The following is a 13,836-nucleotide window of genomic DNA, read 5'->3' as shown; positions in this document are numbered from 1 at the left end:
AATGTGGGTTTCTGCCATGCTCGGCATTGCACCAACCTGCAGCTTGAGCAGCAAGGAAATACGGTCCCTTGGACAAGTCTTGGGGACATCAGGAACTTAAGCAACATGCTCGAAGACACCCAAAACCTCTGTGGCATGGTGAAAGGCTCAACCAGACATCCAGCACCCCAATGGGTGTTTAATCCCTCTTGAGCTGGGTTGTCATTGTGTCCCTGAGCTGCTGGGTTTGGGGTCGGCGAGCGAGGCTGAATGCTGCATCTTTCTAGCTACCGGGCTCCTCTCTCCCCATCCCAGCGGCTTCGTGGTCGGGCTGGCTCTCGGCTGACCCGGGTCCCTGCTGCACGGCCGTCGGCTCAGCGCCTCCCGAAAGCGGCTCTTTTCCAGCCAGCCCCGAGCAGCCGGGCAGCAAACACCCGCTCTGGCTGCCAGACCACAAAACCCCAAGCCCAGCTCGCAGTGTTCAGCTCGCTTGGGAATGCCATAAAAAACCCTAAAATTAAAACAAACAAAAAACCCCTGCCCTCGCTTCCCCTTGGCCAGCTCCCCAAGGCTTTAAAGCCCCCAGTTTTGCTGTCGCTGTACACAGAGCCGTGAGCGAACCAGCAGCCCCCGGCGGCATTTCCCACTACTGGCATTCAGGATTTTAATTAAGATGCTGGAAAGGAGAAGCCCCAAATTACCCTCTTGGCCTGGCCCCTCGGCAGGGTTTGTTTTCACCCCACAGGAGGGACGGGGGTATATGAACAAAGGTGGGATTTAATGAAACCCTTGGAGAGAAAGTTCTTGGCTAGACGCAAGCAGCCCCAGGAAACGTCTTTGGGAGCTGTAAGAGGGGAAGGGGTGTCCGTGCGGGCTTTGTAGCAGGGAGGGGAGGTGGGATAAGCGGTTTCCCCAGGCTGCGATGCTCCGGAGGAAGCCCCACTGTATACGCTCCCCGGGCTCACACCTCTGCCTGCCTTTTCCCCACTGCTGGGAGGCGGAGGGAGCCAGGAAGGCACGTGGTGCTGGGGCTTGGGCAGAAGGTAAGGGAGATGCCTGGCCCTATTTTAAAGGGTGTATTTCCCACCGTGCACCCCTTTGCTACGGTCTCCCTGTAAGGGAAACAGCACGACAGAATAACCCCGTCCCCACGCTCGCAGGCACAAGAGCATCGCAGGCAGTTGCTGACTCGGCTTTTATTGTCACAGGACGCAGCAGCAGACAATACGATAGGTCGCTATGGGGGGGGACACGGGCATGTTACTCCGCAGGTCTTCCAGCACATTCACCTCAAACAGCAACGCAGCGCTCTGCATCAGGCGGCAGGGAGGGAGAGAAATGATGCCACAGGGAGAAGATTCTGCTAGCTGCAAGCCCTGCTCCTTTCCACGCCTTTGCTGCCCCGTCTCTGTGCAAAAAGACAAATTCTCAGGCCACAGTGATTTTCCCTTTGGGGACAGGGCAAGTAATAAGCAGACCACGGGTCCCTGCAAGGAGCATCATTTGCACCTCCCGGTATCGGCTCCGTTGCATCCATGCTTCAAATTGCCACCCAGCAGTTTTGCCCGTGCTACGCTCAGCAGAGTCGCAGGGCAAAGCTATTAACCGGAGAAGCTGCCCGGGGAATACTGTTCCTCTAGGATGGAGAAGCGTGATCTTAGCCTAAGGTTTCAACGTACATCAGAAATGCAGTCTGTTTGATTCGCCTCCTCTTGGAGATGGGCTGCCCGAGCGAGATGGAGACATAAAATAAGGGGCAGACTCGGTGAAGGCAGAAACCCCAGCAAAGCACCGAGCACGCGGTGCCTTCAGCCTGAGCTGGAGCAGCAACATCTGCCGCCTTCGCTGCCCTTTGCCCAGGATTTTATTTACAGTGTTATTAAAGGATAACACACCAAGCAGCCTGAAATGTTAAAAAACGTTTTTTTAGAAAAGCCAGGGATTAACAGGCGCTTTGTCCCCCCACTGTAAACAGATCTCCGTTTTGCTTTTAAACGTGCTCTTGGTGCCAGCCCGTGAGCAGTCGGGGACAGAGAAGGGTTCCAGCAGAGCTGGGGCCCTGCAGCTCCTCTGCAGGTGGGGGGACCTGGGGGTCTGCCCCTCTGCGAGCCGCTTCAGTTCACAAACCCAGGGGAAAACCGGGATGGAAACGCAGCCCCGGGCTCCGACAGACGGACGCTGGTGGTTGCAGATGGGCAAACCAACTGGCCTGGCTCTCTGGGGAGGGCCACAGCGGAGACAGAGCGGGACACAGCCCTCCGCCGCCCACCAACCCACGTGGCAGGCGGCTTGGGGGCACCGAGGGGCGGTGTGGGCAGCAACCACCCCCCTGGAGCAGCCAGCCAGGCTGGAAAGGTTTTGAGCAGCCACCACTAAACACAAGGGATTTTACCCACCAGCAACACTGAGCAGCAGAAGCAATGGCCGTTTTCCCCAGGACAGGGATGGCTGACGACAGCCCAGGAGCCAGGACGACCCTCGGGGTCACCCCGGCATTGTGGGTGCATGCTTCGGGGCACAAACAGACCCAGCAAGCTTTCGTAGTGGGGCGGGAAAACCCATACAGACGTGTCTGCTGGGTCTGATCCCCGCCAAACCACTTCTGAGCCTCCAAGGGTTGACCCAACACCACTGAAGTCACCAGGAACCACCTTCGCTACTGACTTCAGCCATGCAGGAGGAAGAAGAGGGAGAGAAGGGGTAAGATGGATGAAGAACATCTTCCCTGCCGATGCAAAGCCCATTTGTAAAAGCCTATGGGCTTTAAAAGGCTGTTGGACCCCAATCCCACCCTCCCCACCTCGTAACCTTCCCCTCCTGGGAGCCGGCACAGCCCCATGAGCTGCCCCTCAACCCCGGGCGCTGAAGCAGCGGGTGCCCTCGCAGCAGGATAACCTGTCCCTCGGTCCCGGCTTGGCCGTCGCTCTTGCCTCCACACCGGGGACGCTCACTCGGGGATGTAGTCCCTGAAGGAGTTAAAGCTGAGGCTCCGGCCCGCTGAGTTCAAGGTGGAGCTGGCTTGCATCTTGGGGATCTTCTCCATCAGCTTTGACACTGTCCTCCTCTTGAAGGAGCCCGGGGAGAAATGCCCCTGTCTCATGAGCTCATGGTAGAGGGTGTTGAACACCACCACGGTCTCTTCATAGCTGTCCCGGGTGGAGATCTCGTAGAAAGGAAGCTTCAAGGCTTTGGAGAGGTTTTCACCGTCCTCCGTGGACACCATCCTGTCGAACTGCAAGTCCTTCTTGTTGCCCACGATGACCACGGGGGGCTGCTCGCTCCCGCTGCTCCGCTTGGGGCTGGAGTGGATGTGGTTGATGAGGAAACACAGCCGCATGACCTCGTCAAAGCTGCACCTGTCCGTCACCGAGTAGACCACAGCGAAGCCATCGCCCCATTTGATCTTCTCCTCTATCTGCAGGGAATCCTCCTCCTGCCGGGGCAGACAAGCTCATATTAACACCAGAAGCCCCAACATCTCCTAAATACCAACACTGCTGGTTGCAACCTAGAAAACCTCCCAAGGGGGCCCCTCACCATCTCCCTGAAGGTTTTTGGCTCTGGGCTTGCACAAGGCAGTGGCGTGCAAAGCAACACAGGTAGCCCAGGGCAGGACTTTGATGGGATGGGCAAGATGACAGATGGAGACAGCAATCAGCCCCGTCCCGATGCGGACGAGGGGAGAGTTAGTGCTGCTGAAGCGGGTACGCAGAGGCAGGGCTGTTGCTAGATGGGAAGCCAGTGCCGCGCTCTCCATCGCCAGCAATCCTGGTGCTTGGTGGCTCTTTTGACCCCGCACCCTCCTGCACCCTTGAGCTGTCTCCCTGCCGTCAGGACACTCCACCGACGCGGTGAGCAGAGCTGCGCTGCACACCAGTAAGGGGAATGGGGAAGTATTTAGCTGAAGCCACACTGTAATTGATGTTAGGGAGACATGAATTCTCCAAAACATCCTTTTTCCGAGATAAACACATCTTGATCAATATTTCAGATACAACAGATTAAAGCTGGTGGAAGAGCAGGGATTGCCTTCAACAGCAAGTCACACTTCCCCGATGATGTTTTCCAGGGTCAGACAGCAATGAAACGGCGTGAGCTCACCTGTCCTGCCGTATCGAGGATCTCAAAGTGCACCATCTCCCCGTCGATGACAGCCATGTGTCTGTAAATCATTTCTGGAGGAGGACAGACAGAAAAGCGCGTGTGAGAGAAGCCCCCGGGTAGCAAATGACAACCCAGGCGGCCTCGATGCAAGCCGTGCTGGAGAAGTCGATTTTCACCTGCTGCAACCTACAGCCCACGTGCCCTCCCTTTCGAGTCCACATCTTGAACTGGTCCTCAGCCTGTCTCCACGTGCCTGGGAAGGGCAGCCATGCGCCCACAGCATCGAGCCCAGCGTCTCTCCGACGGGCAGCGGAGACCCCCAGCCCGCACCCGGCCGGCTTTTGCCTTGCTGGAATTAAAAGGGCAACGGTGACCGAAGCGTTGGAGCAAAAGGGGGTCATGGAGTGATGCTTCTGCAAAGGAAGAGGGGCTCAGCGGGAGGGTATGAAAAGCTGCGTTTTGTTTTGAGATGCTGCTCATGCTCCTAACCCAGTCCTTTGCCGAGCCGGCGTTGAACTCCTATTCCGAAGCAGCGGGGGAGCGGCTCCTTTCTAACCAAGCAATAAAAGCAGCTGCGAGGCGTGCATCTGGGCAGCTCTTCCAGCACAAAAACCACTTCGAGCTTCGCTAATATCATCAGGACATAAAACCAGCCGGCACTCTGCTTAGCAACGGCTCTGGGCGCAGCATGCTCGATGGGACACCTCGCTCTGTGCAGACGGAGCACCTCGGTCACGCCGGGGTCCGTGTGCCACCGCCCGACGGGCAGAAACCCGCTCGGCTTGGCCGTCTATGGGATAAACCAGGCACCTTCCCCCTCCTCCAACACGGGGAAGCACCAGGTACACTCACCGTATGGCCTCTGCATTTTATCACACCATATGGAGCGAGCCCAACTGGAGGAAGAAGCAGCAGGCAGAGAGGAAAACCAAATTGCACTCCGGAGAAAAAAGGCATCACTCACCATAACAAGCGGGGAGCGGGGACGTAAAGGACAGACAGGGCAATGGCAGGGTTGTTTTTCAAACCAAGCCTTTCCCTTGGGTCCCGTGTGAACCAGCTGGGTTAGAGCAACACAGAGACTTCCCAAATTTCCCAGCCCAGCGGTTGACAGCAGGGGTTAGGCAGAAGGATACACAGCCAGCAACCGGTCATTTCTGGGATACTTTGGCAGGGACATGACTTCAGTGCCCAAAAACCCTCAAACCCAAATGCAAAAAAACCCCCTGGAAGACAGGAAAGCACTAGCCACTGCTCCAGTGGCTTAGATACCGCCTTCCCCTTAAAAGCCACCTCCCAGCAAATTGCTCGAGGATGACTAAGCGCGCTGTGCTTCCTTGTGCCATGCCGACTGCTCGCCCCAACAGATTTTGCCTAACAAAACAACATAAAAGGAAACAGGGATGCAAGAGCCAGGGAGGTGCCATGATGGCTGGTGGCTCCGACCGCTGCCAGCCTGGTCGAGGAGGAAGAGGAGCGAATATGGTGAGTTTGGGAGCAGAGTCCGCTCTGCTGGGAGCAGTGCTGGGTGCACCGGAGTCCCCAGGCCGAACCAGTGGCAGCAGCGAAAGCAACAAGAAAGAGGACTTCACCTACCTAGGGTTGGGTCGTAGTCTCCAATGAATCTCCTGGTGATGAATCTTACGGTCAATGCTGTAAAGAAAAAACACAAGAAACCCAGTTATAGTTGTCAGATCAAACTGCAGAGAAACATCGGCTGAGTGAGGCGGGAGGGATGGAGCAAGGACCTGCCCCAGCCTCACGGGAAAGCGCCTGTGTGGGCACCAGGAGAAGACATCCCAGCAGCGATGCTGCAAACCCGGCCTCACGAGGACCAGGTTATTGCGGGGCTGGGGAAAGTGTCTTCGAAGGCACCCAAACAGGCTGGGTGACTGCTGCGTGCTGGCCGGGGCTGCCCTATGATGACCACAGAAGACTACAATAAAGCAGCAAATTGCCAGATGTTGGTGGCAAAAGGTGAGGGTGAAGCAGACTGGGAAAGGATCACGGTTGCCCAGGTGGATGCCTTGGACCAAGATTGTTACAAGCCCTCTTTTCTCCCCCCAAAGTCCTCGGATGACGGCACAGCCCCGTGCAGGCTGTTCTCTGCCTTGCTTTACCCCATGTACAACGTGGGAAAAGCACATCAGGACGGGGCGGAGCCCACCCAGGCTGACAGCTCGCACCTCACCTCTCCTAGGCAGCCTAAAACATTTCCAGAGCTCGCAGACATTAGGCATCTCAAAATAATCTCATTGCAGCCCCGGGAAAAGGCTAGATGGTTTTTGTACGTTCTTTGCAAACTTTTGCATCGAGGACTGAAACCCACCGCGTGATGGGATGCCCCAGGCGGAGGAAGAGGTCTCTGCCCAGCTCCATGAGCGACACACCAGGCACCTCTGCCCAAAGCTGCCTGCTTGTTGTCAGTGGCAAAACACCCGTCACGTCAATGAAACGCAGCCCAATGGCAACGGAAAGCACCGACGGCCCCCCCGAGATTGGCTAACCCAATCTCCCACCTTGCCAGAGCACAGCAACCTCTCCTGCGCTGCTGCTGTCAGAAACGTCCTTCCAGGTCACGTGGACGTGGCAGCTCGGGAGCCCCAAAAGCAGCAGCGAGAGGTGGTCGGGTTCCGCAGGACGCAGCCAAAACCGCAGGCATTTCACCGTGCTCGGCAGACGGCAGCAGGCAAAGCAGCAGGCAAATTCCAGGCAGAGCCGCACCCCGCGAACGCACCCAGACGTGCAGGCGAAAGGCGGCTCCTCGCACGTGGAATTCACTTTCCTGCATGGTCGGGGTTGATAAATTGCATTTTCTGGCCTTGATCCTGCAAAGATTTATGCACGTGCTTAAGTTTTATGCCGGGTGAGCGATCCCCTCGGTGGCCTCCAGCCAACCGCTTTCCAACGGCGAGCTCAACGTGGGGGCAAGTCGGTGCTGGGGCAGGCTCTCCCTTTATATCACCAGCGGTGACGGTATAACTGCTTGGATGGGTCTCATGAATTTCAGCGCTGTTTGTTTAACCTGACCCAGGCACACCATGCGGAGAAAGGAAGACCGTTGGCACCAAATCTCATGAAATTCATCAAAAGGCCAAAGTCGGAGGAACGCTGGGCATGGCAAACCGGGAGGTCCCCCCTTACACACCGGCCATGTGTTGCAGCAAAACCAGCCCTGGAAAGGCACCCGGCAGCATTAGGAGCTGAGGGAGCAAGAGCAGAGCAGATGGCCCGAGGACCAGCCCACCCCTGGGTGGACACATCACCTTCCTGCCATGCCTGCACCTGGGAATTCACGTTCCCAGTACCGGGATGCCGGGCACAAGCGGGGACCGTTGACTGTTTCATCTTTGCAAGGAGTCCTGCTCCCCCGCAGCTCTCTGGCATGTAGGGGGACAAAGCAACCCCCCGCCGCAAAAACTCCCCTGCCCCTTCCATCTGCTGGCACAGCATCAACATGGAGATCAAATCGTTTGGCCCGATTTCTCCTCCTTGCAAGGGCAAGGAAAGGCAGGAACAGCCGCAGCACGGCAGCGCGGGCAATTAAACCCCTCTGATCCGATTACCACATCTCCCTGCACCAGAGACCGGGAGATGCAAAGCCCAAATTACGCTCTAATGCCGGGCTGGGTGGAGGTCTGCTGATGCTGGAGGCTTGCCTGATAGCTCCATCAAACATGGCAAGGGCTTTCTCCTCGCTGGGGAAAAGTACTGCCTCTCATCATCTCTCTCCATCCATCCAGGCTGAAGGAGACAGACCTTGGCTCCAGAGCACGGGCTTGTTCGAGGTGGGCAAGCTCTCTGGGGACTGCAAAAAAAATAATCAAAGAGACTCCTTATATTTTTCCATAAGGGGTAGCAAAAGCTTTGCCATTGTGGAAGGCCTCTAGATGGGTATTTCCAGCAATGGGGACAGCAGACAGAGCTGAGGCTCAGCTGGCAAATGGCCAGGAATGGGAAATGTGGGGAAAAAGCAAAGGCTTTCTAAGTAACGAAGCAATCTGGAGGTGCCGAAAATCCTGCTGGTCTGAACGGGGCTGGGAGGCAGCCAGAGCTAACAGAGCACCAAGCTTTGCTACATGTCCCCGACGTGGCCAAAGGGCCACAAAAACGCATCCGTCCCTGCCCTGGTAAGTGCTGGGTTTTATCACAGTCCCCTGCTCCAGCGCCGGCACACGGGGAAGCCTCCCCGGCACCGCAACAGCCCCCGGGGCCACGGCAGGACCATCGCGGTCCCCATGCCAGCACCCTGGATGGCACGGGGGGGGTGACAAGAGGAGACTGGCGCTCGTGAAAATGGGCAGAAGCAGGTGAGTTGCTACCAAGCTGTCGGTGAGATGCTACCAAGCCGGCTTCATTTCAGGGAGAGCACGGCGAGGCTAGCAGCATCCCAAGGGCAGATGCAGGAACAGGGTGCTGAAGAGCTGGCCAGAGATGTGGTTTTGCTTTGAAGCAAAGCCGACATACTTTTTACTTGACTTTTCACACATGCAGCCTCAAGCACTCCATAAAAAGCCCTGGGAGAGCTGCGAGGAGGCAGTGATGCTCGGGCTGAAGGGGAGATAGTGGAGAGGCGAGGAGGAGCGGGGTGGTGCTCGGTTGCCATCAACTTACCAGCAGCAGAGAACTTGCCTCCAAGGCTACGCCAGGGCAAGAGAACTCCTTTGCCCGGCAAGGGAAAACCGTGGCTTGGAGAATGCAATTGCAGGGAGCGAGCTTTCACAGGGAAGGAGGAATGAGAGCAAAGCCGAGGTGCTGTTCGGCCACGCACAGGGCGAGACGTACAGAGCCTGCGGTGGCCCACTAAAATGGGTCGTCTCGTCCGGGATGGGATAATTACCGGGTGGTGGTGATTTGGCAGAGACCGGCGGCCGCGCAGAGGAGGCGGGTTGGGGATGTGTCTGCACGCCAGGGCTGCAGTTTGCACCTCGGCTCAGGCCGAGGAGAAACTCCGCAGCTCCAGCCACCGGAGGATAATTCGGGAGCAGCCCCGTAACGGCAGCACTGTGGGAACCTGGTTCTGGGTCGTGAAGCTGAAAAAGCAATGGAGCAAACGCAACGGGAGGTTCCAGCGTTACACCTCCTCTGCTCAGAAAACATCAAAGGAGGCGGTGCAACATCCAGTCTCTGAAACTCCCCGGTGCCGGAGGAGCTTTCACATCAGTGGGAGAAGTGACCAGTCTTGAAAAGAGATTGCCGCAGGTGACCAGCTGCATCGCCTGAGATCCCTTCTGCTGGCAAAGGACCCCCTGGCCAAGCCAAAGGCTTCTTTTTCTACTCGCCGTCATCTCCATCCCCACCCTCCGGAATATCTTTCAGCAGGGAATTGCCTTTAGGATGCAACAGGGTGGACTTGGAAAGTGCTAGCATCTCCAAAAGCAGCTCTCCACCCTCGCAGAGCGAGCGAGCTTTCCTCTCGCCCTCAGATCTTCCCTACAGAGCTGCGTGTCAGGGAGAAAAGTCAGCAGCAGCGCAAACACCCTCTCAGATGTTTCAGAAATGTCTTGCTCTTTGCCTTTGGAAAGAGTGAGACAACACAACTAATCTTCGTGCTTGGTCCTCGAGGTCTATGCTAATTCAAACGATGTTCCAGGCTGCCTTGGTGCCCAGGAGCTGATCCACGCGCCTGATGCTGCAGATATGCCGGTTCAAAGCAAAACCCTCCCCGTGGCCTTTTGTACGTAACATCTTTCCAACGCAGCTGCTTCGAAAATGCACCGTCGATGCCTGGGTGTGATTTTCTGGCACAGACAGAGAAACCATGGTTCGGAGGCTGAAGGGGGCACAGGAGCACGGCTAATGGAAGCGATGCTTAAGCCCTTCAAGGTGTTAATGACGGTAATGGGTATGGACCGGCTGTGCAGGGACGGGAGCAAAAGGCGGCGGAGAGGCTGAGAGCTGGCTTGGAAAGGCGACAGGAGTGGAAAGTGAAATTGGTTGGAAATGAGTGGGAATGGGGAAAAAAACAGCGAGAGCAAGGCAGGAGTGCAGAGCCCAGGAGGGACAGGATGGGGAAGCTGCACACCAGGCGTCAGCGCAGCAGGAGGAAGGAAACAGAGCAGGAGTGTGAAGGGAGAACAAACCTCACCAAGCCCAGGAAATGGCATTAAACCCCCTCAGAAACACCAGATGTTGATGAAAAGCTAACACCAAGCAGGGCTGACGCACTCCCGCACCAAGCTTGCCTTCCCCATGCAAATTCAGGGGCAGTTTGTCCCAGCTGGCCATCAGCAAATGTCCCCCATGTCTTGGGGAGCGTACACCCACACCGCGCCGGCCGGGATCTGTGTGTTCACCCCCGGAACGTGGCTTCCCACCTGAGCTGGGCTTTCTGCTTCTTCAGCCCCAGCATCTCTGCCCCGAGCAGCTTCTCCTGCCCTCCTACACCTGCCTGGCTCCTGCTTGGGGCATTCACCATCCTCGCACCTTCCAAGCCGCCTCTGGGTTTTAAACCCTGCCCGCCAGAAAAGGGATTTGATGGAACAAGCCTGTAATTCAGCAAAATTGCTCTGCAGAGATAACCAAGGATCCCGCAGGAGGCAGGTATCAGCATCTTCAAAGAGGCAACCAAATTATCAGGGGGAGAGCGAGACAAGTCAGGCTCAATTTCCAGAAAGCACCTGATTCTGTGTCATACGTTAGACAGCCACCCAAAGCCGGAGCGCATGGTGTTGTGCGAGGAAGAGGACCCAATTAAATTGATTAAAAATTGGCTGGAGCGCAAGAACACAAGCGAAGCTGCCAATCGGAAGAAGTGGACGCAGGCAGCGAGGCGTCAGCACATCCACGCAGCCTTATAAGGAATTTTTTTTCCCCATCTTGAACATAAGTAATCTCAGAAAGGGCTCTCCTTGGAGAGCCCCAAAGCTGAAAGGGTTAATTTTATATTCAATTTGGTCTCTAGGAATGACTACGGAATGTTTCGATGCGCGATTAACCTGCCATGGCGGGGACAGGCTGGGTACCTCCAGGATCGCATCGAGCCCTGCGCGCCCACGTGCTGCTCTGTTTATGCTGCTGCATAACACATCTGTCTTGCGAGCGTAACGGCTTACAGCATCAATTCGTCTTCGGTTCGTGTTTTGTAAGCAGAGCTTCCCTCTGAAGTATGGCAAAGTTTACACTGGCTAGCATCAACAGCAGAAGACAGAAGATAATGCAAGCTCTGGCTGGGCTGGATTTACAACCTCCTGCAGGTGATTTACGCAGCCCAGGATAAATCTTTAAACTACTGACAGGGTTCAGCCACGGGTCTGCACCCAAACCCATCCCGCTCGGAGGATCTGGGACCTCGGATCACCAGGTCTTGAAGATTTCAAAACTGCTCTAAAGAATCAAACTCTTGCTGAGAACTGAGGTTTTTTTCCTCCCTTTTGCAGCTGTCTGGCTTTTAATTACCCTTTTGATTGTTCGCACGCCGCGGCCCCCTCAGCTCTCCCAACCTGGCTTCTGCTTCCCAAGGGGGCAGATGCCAACAGCTCGCCCGTGCGATGCTGCGGCGTGGGGTCCACTCGCATCCTGCCAGAACCGGGAGCTTGGCGGCTCAGGGATGGGTTCGGATGAAACCCATCTTCACCCTCCCCTGCTTCCCCTCCCCAAAACGGGGGATCCCCACGCATTGCACCCCCTCTTCTCCCGGCCAGCTCAGGCAGCCGTCTCTCCCCTGCCCTGGGGACCAGCCGCCTCCCGCAGCCCGTCCTCCCCAGCCCCGTGGGAGCTCCAGTGACGATGCCGATGCTTTTGAGTCCTTCCACCCATTTCACACGCGGGTCCCTCAGGCCAGATGCTCACAGTCCATTACCCAGGGTATTAAGCGCCCCGCCAAGCAGGGGAAAGCACTTAGAGGTTTCCTCGCCCCCGGCTCTGTCTGGCGCAGGGGCTCGCGGGCAGCAGCACCCAGCAGCTCTGGCACAGCACCCAGGGAAGATGACACACTGTCCCTTTGCAGGAGAGGACGTGCAGGACAGCACCCAAGGGGACAGGGACAGGGAGAGCCCTGCGTCAGGGCGGCTGCCAGCCCCCGGGGGATCTCATGCCTGCTGTTCCCGGGAGCTGCTCCAGGTTCCTGGCACGCTCTGGCTCTCCTCTGCACGAGCCAGGTATTGATTGCCTGCCTCTGCCCTGATTTCATGGCCTGTGTTACCGTCTCAGCCCAAGAGGATGGCAAAAAAGCCCTGCTGAAGGGCATGAAGGTGCAGGCACCCACGGAGCTGAGCCAACACGAAGCAGACCCTGCAGATCAGCCCCGCACGACCCCCAGCCCTGCCAGGGCAGCCAGCGAGGAGGGTGCCGGCGCCAAACCTGGCTGGAGGAACCTTTAAAGACCCTCGGCATGATCCGACCCTATGGAGGAGGCACAACGGCCTCTCGCTTGCCCACAGGAGGGGCCCAAAGCTCCCAGGCGCCCGCTCCGCCCCGGGTGGGATTAACGCTGGCAGGGGAAGCACCTATGTTCAGGCCGGGGTGGGGGGTGAGCCAAAGTGCTTCGTACGCTTTGTACAGCCATCGCTCGCGGCTCCATCTGCTTGCAGGGACTTCGAGGCCAAACACCGCACATGCCCCCCGGGGCTCTGGGTACGCCCGGAGCTGAGCCCCGTTCCCGTGCTCCTGCTCCCTGGTGTTGGGCTGCTAATCGAGTCTGGGAGTTGCCTTCTTTAATATAATCAGGGAAATCATGATTTTTCCCTAATGCCAGGCAAGAGGCTCGCCGGTTACTGTATATGGAAACGCAACTTCAACAGCACCAACAGCCGAAGCTGCTGGCTGCGAGCCAGGCGGAGGTGCCACCGCTGCAGCGTATTTAAAGGTTATGCCTCTTCCGGAGCGGCAAGCCAGCGGGACGTTGCCCCGTCCCCAAGGACACGGCGGCCCCGGCTGTGTCCCCCGCAAGCTCTGCGTGGATTGCTGCTCCCCTGCCGCGCAGCAATAAAAACACCGTGGCCCCACGCGGACACGCACCTTTCCTTGCCAGCGGCCGGCACCTCTTGACCCTGCTCCTGGCACACTGGGTGCCGTGCAGAAATGGAGCGGAGGCCGCCTTCGCCCCTGGGTGCTCGCAGCCCGGGACAGCGGAGCGGGAAGGGGTGGAAGGATGATCCCCGGGCTGGAGTGGGAGTGAAGGAGAGAGCTCAGGTGCCGCCGGCTCAGCATCCCAAATCCCCACCCCAGCAGCCGCAGAGGAGAGCGCTGAGCGAAGTGCAGGGAAAGGGAGTTTTCCTAAAGGAAACCTAACCGCAGCGCTGCAACGCGAGGCTCTGCGAGCCTCGGCTAAAGCAGCAAACTCCAAGCACCGGGTGAAGCGCACACCCGAGCTCGGCTTTCGCTCCCGAAAGCTCCACGGGCAGCGACCACCCAGCGGGACGCGCAGCCCCGGGCTCGCTGCGCAGCCGGGCACCGCCTGGCCACGGAACCCCCCGGGCCGAGCCCCGGCGGCGAAGCGCCCGCAGCCCAGGGGAGCCCAGCTCGGTGCCCCCCACCGCAGCGGGCTGGGGGTCCCCCCGGGCGGTGCCGCCGCCGCCCCGGAGCAACTCCCTCCCGACCCCGGCCCTCCGCAGCGGCCCCCGCCCGCTGCCCGGCCCGGCCCGGCCCCGCGGGGCTCGCCCGCTGCTCCCGCGGAGGGAGGCGCGGCGGCGGGCCGCCGGGGAGCCCCGTCCTACCTGTCTTGCCCACGGCGCTCTGCCCCAGCACGACGAGGCGCAGGCTGCGGGCCGGGCTGAGGCTGACGGAGCGGCGCAGGGGCCGCGGGAAGCTCAT

The 13,836-nt window shown here is 58.2% G+C and overlaps 1 protein-coding gene across 1 annotated transcript; it reads right to left on the bottom strand.

Annotated features, from left to right (window-relative positions):
- Window positions 1–2,790: 2,790 nt before the first annotated feature.
- On the bottom strand, window positions 2,791–13,836 carry LOC104256299 (ras-related and estrogen-regulated growth inhibitor). Its single transcript, XM_059825977.1, has 4 exons — window positions 13,740–13,836; window positions 5,680–5,736; window positions 4,081–4,154; window positions 2,791–3,412 (listed from the first exon to the last, which is right to left on the bottom strand). The coding sequence occupies exons 1-4, from the start codon at window positions 13,834–13,836 to the stop codon at window positions 2,927–2,929; spliced, it is 714 nt and encodes a 237-aa protein (XP_059681960.1). The 3' UTR covers window positions 2,791–2,926.

This window comes from Gavia stellata, chromosome 17, assembly GCF_030936135.1.
Source record: "Gavia stellata isolate bGavSte3 chromosome 17, bGavSte3.hap2, whole genome shotgun sequence".
Taxonomy (NCBI): domain Eukaryota; kingdom Metazoa; phylum Chordata; class Aves; order Gaviiformes; family Gaviidae; genus Gavia; species Gavia stellata.
The sequence above is the reverse complement of the archived record's forward strand: the minus strand, read 5'-3'. Positions and strand labels throughout refer to the sequence as shown.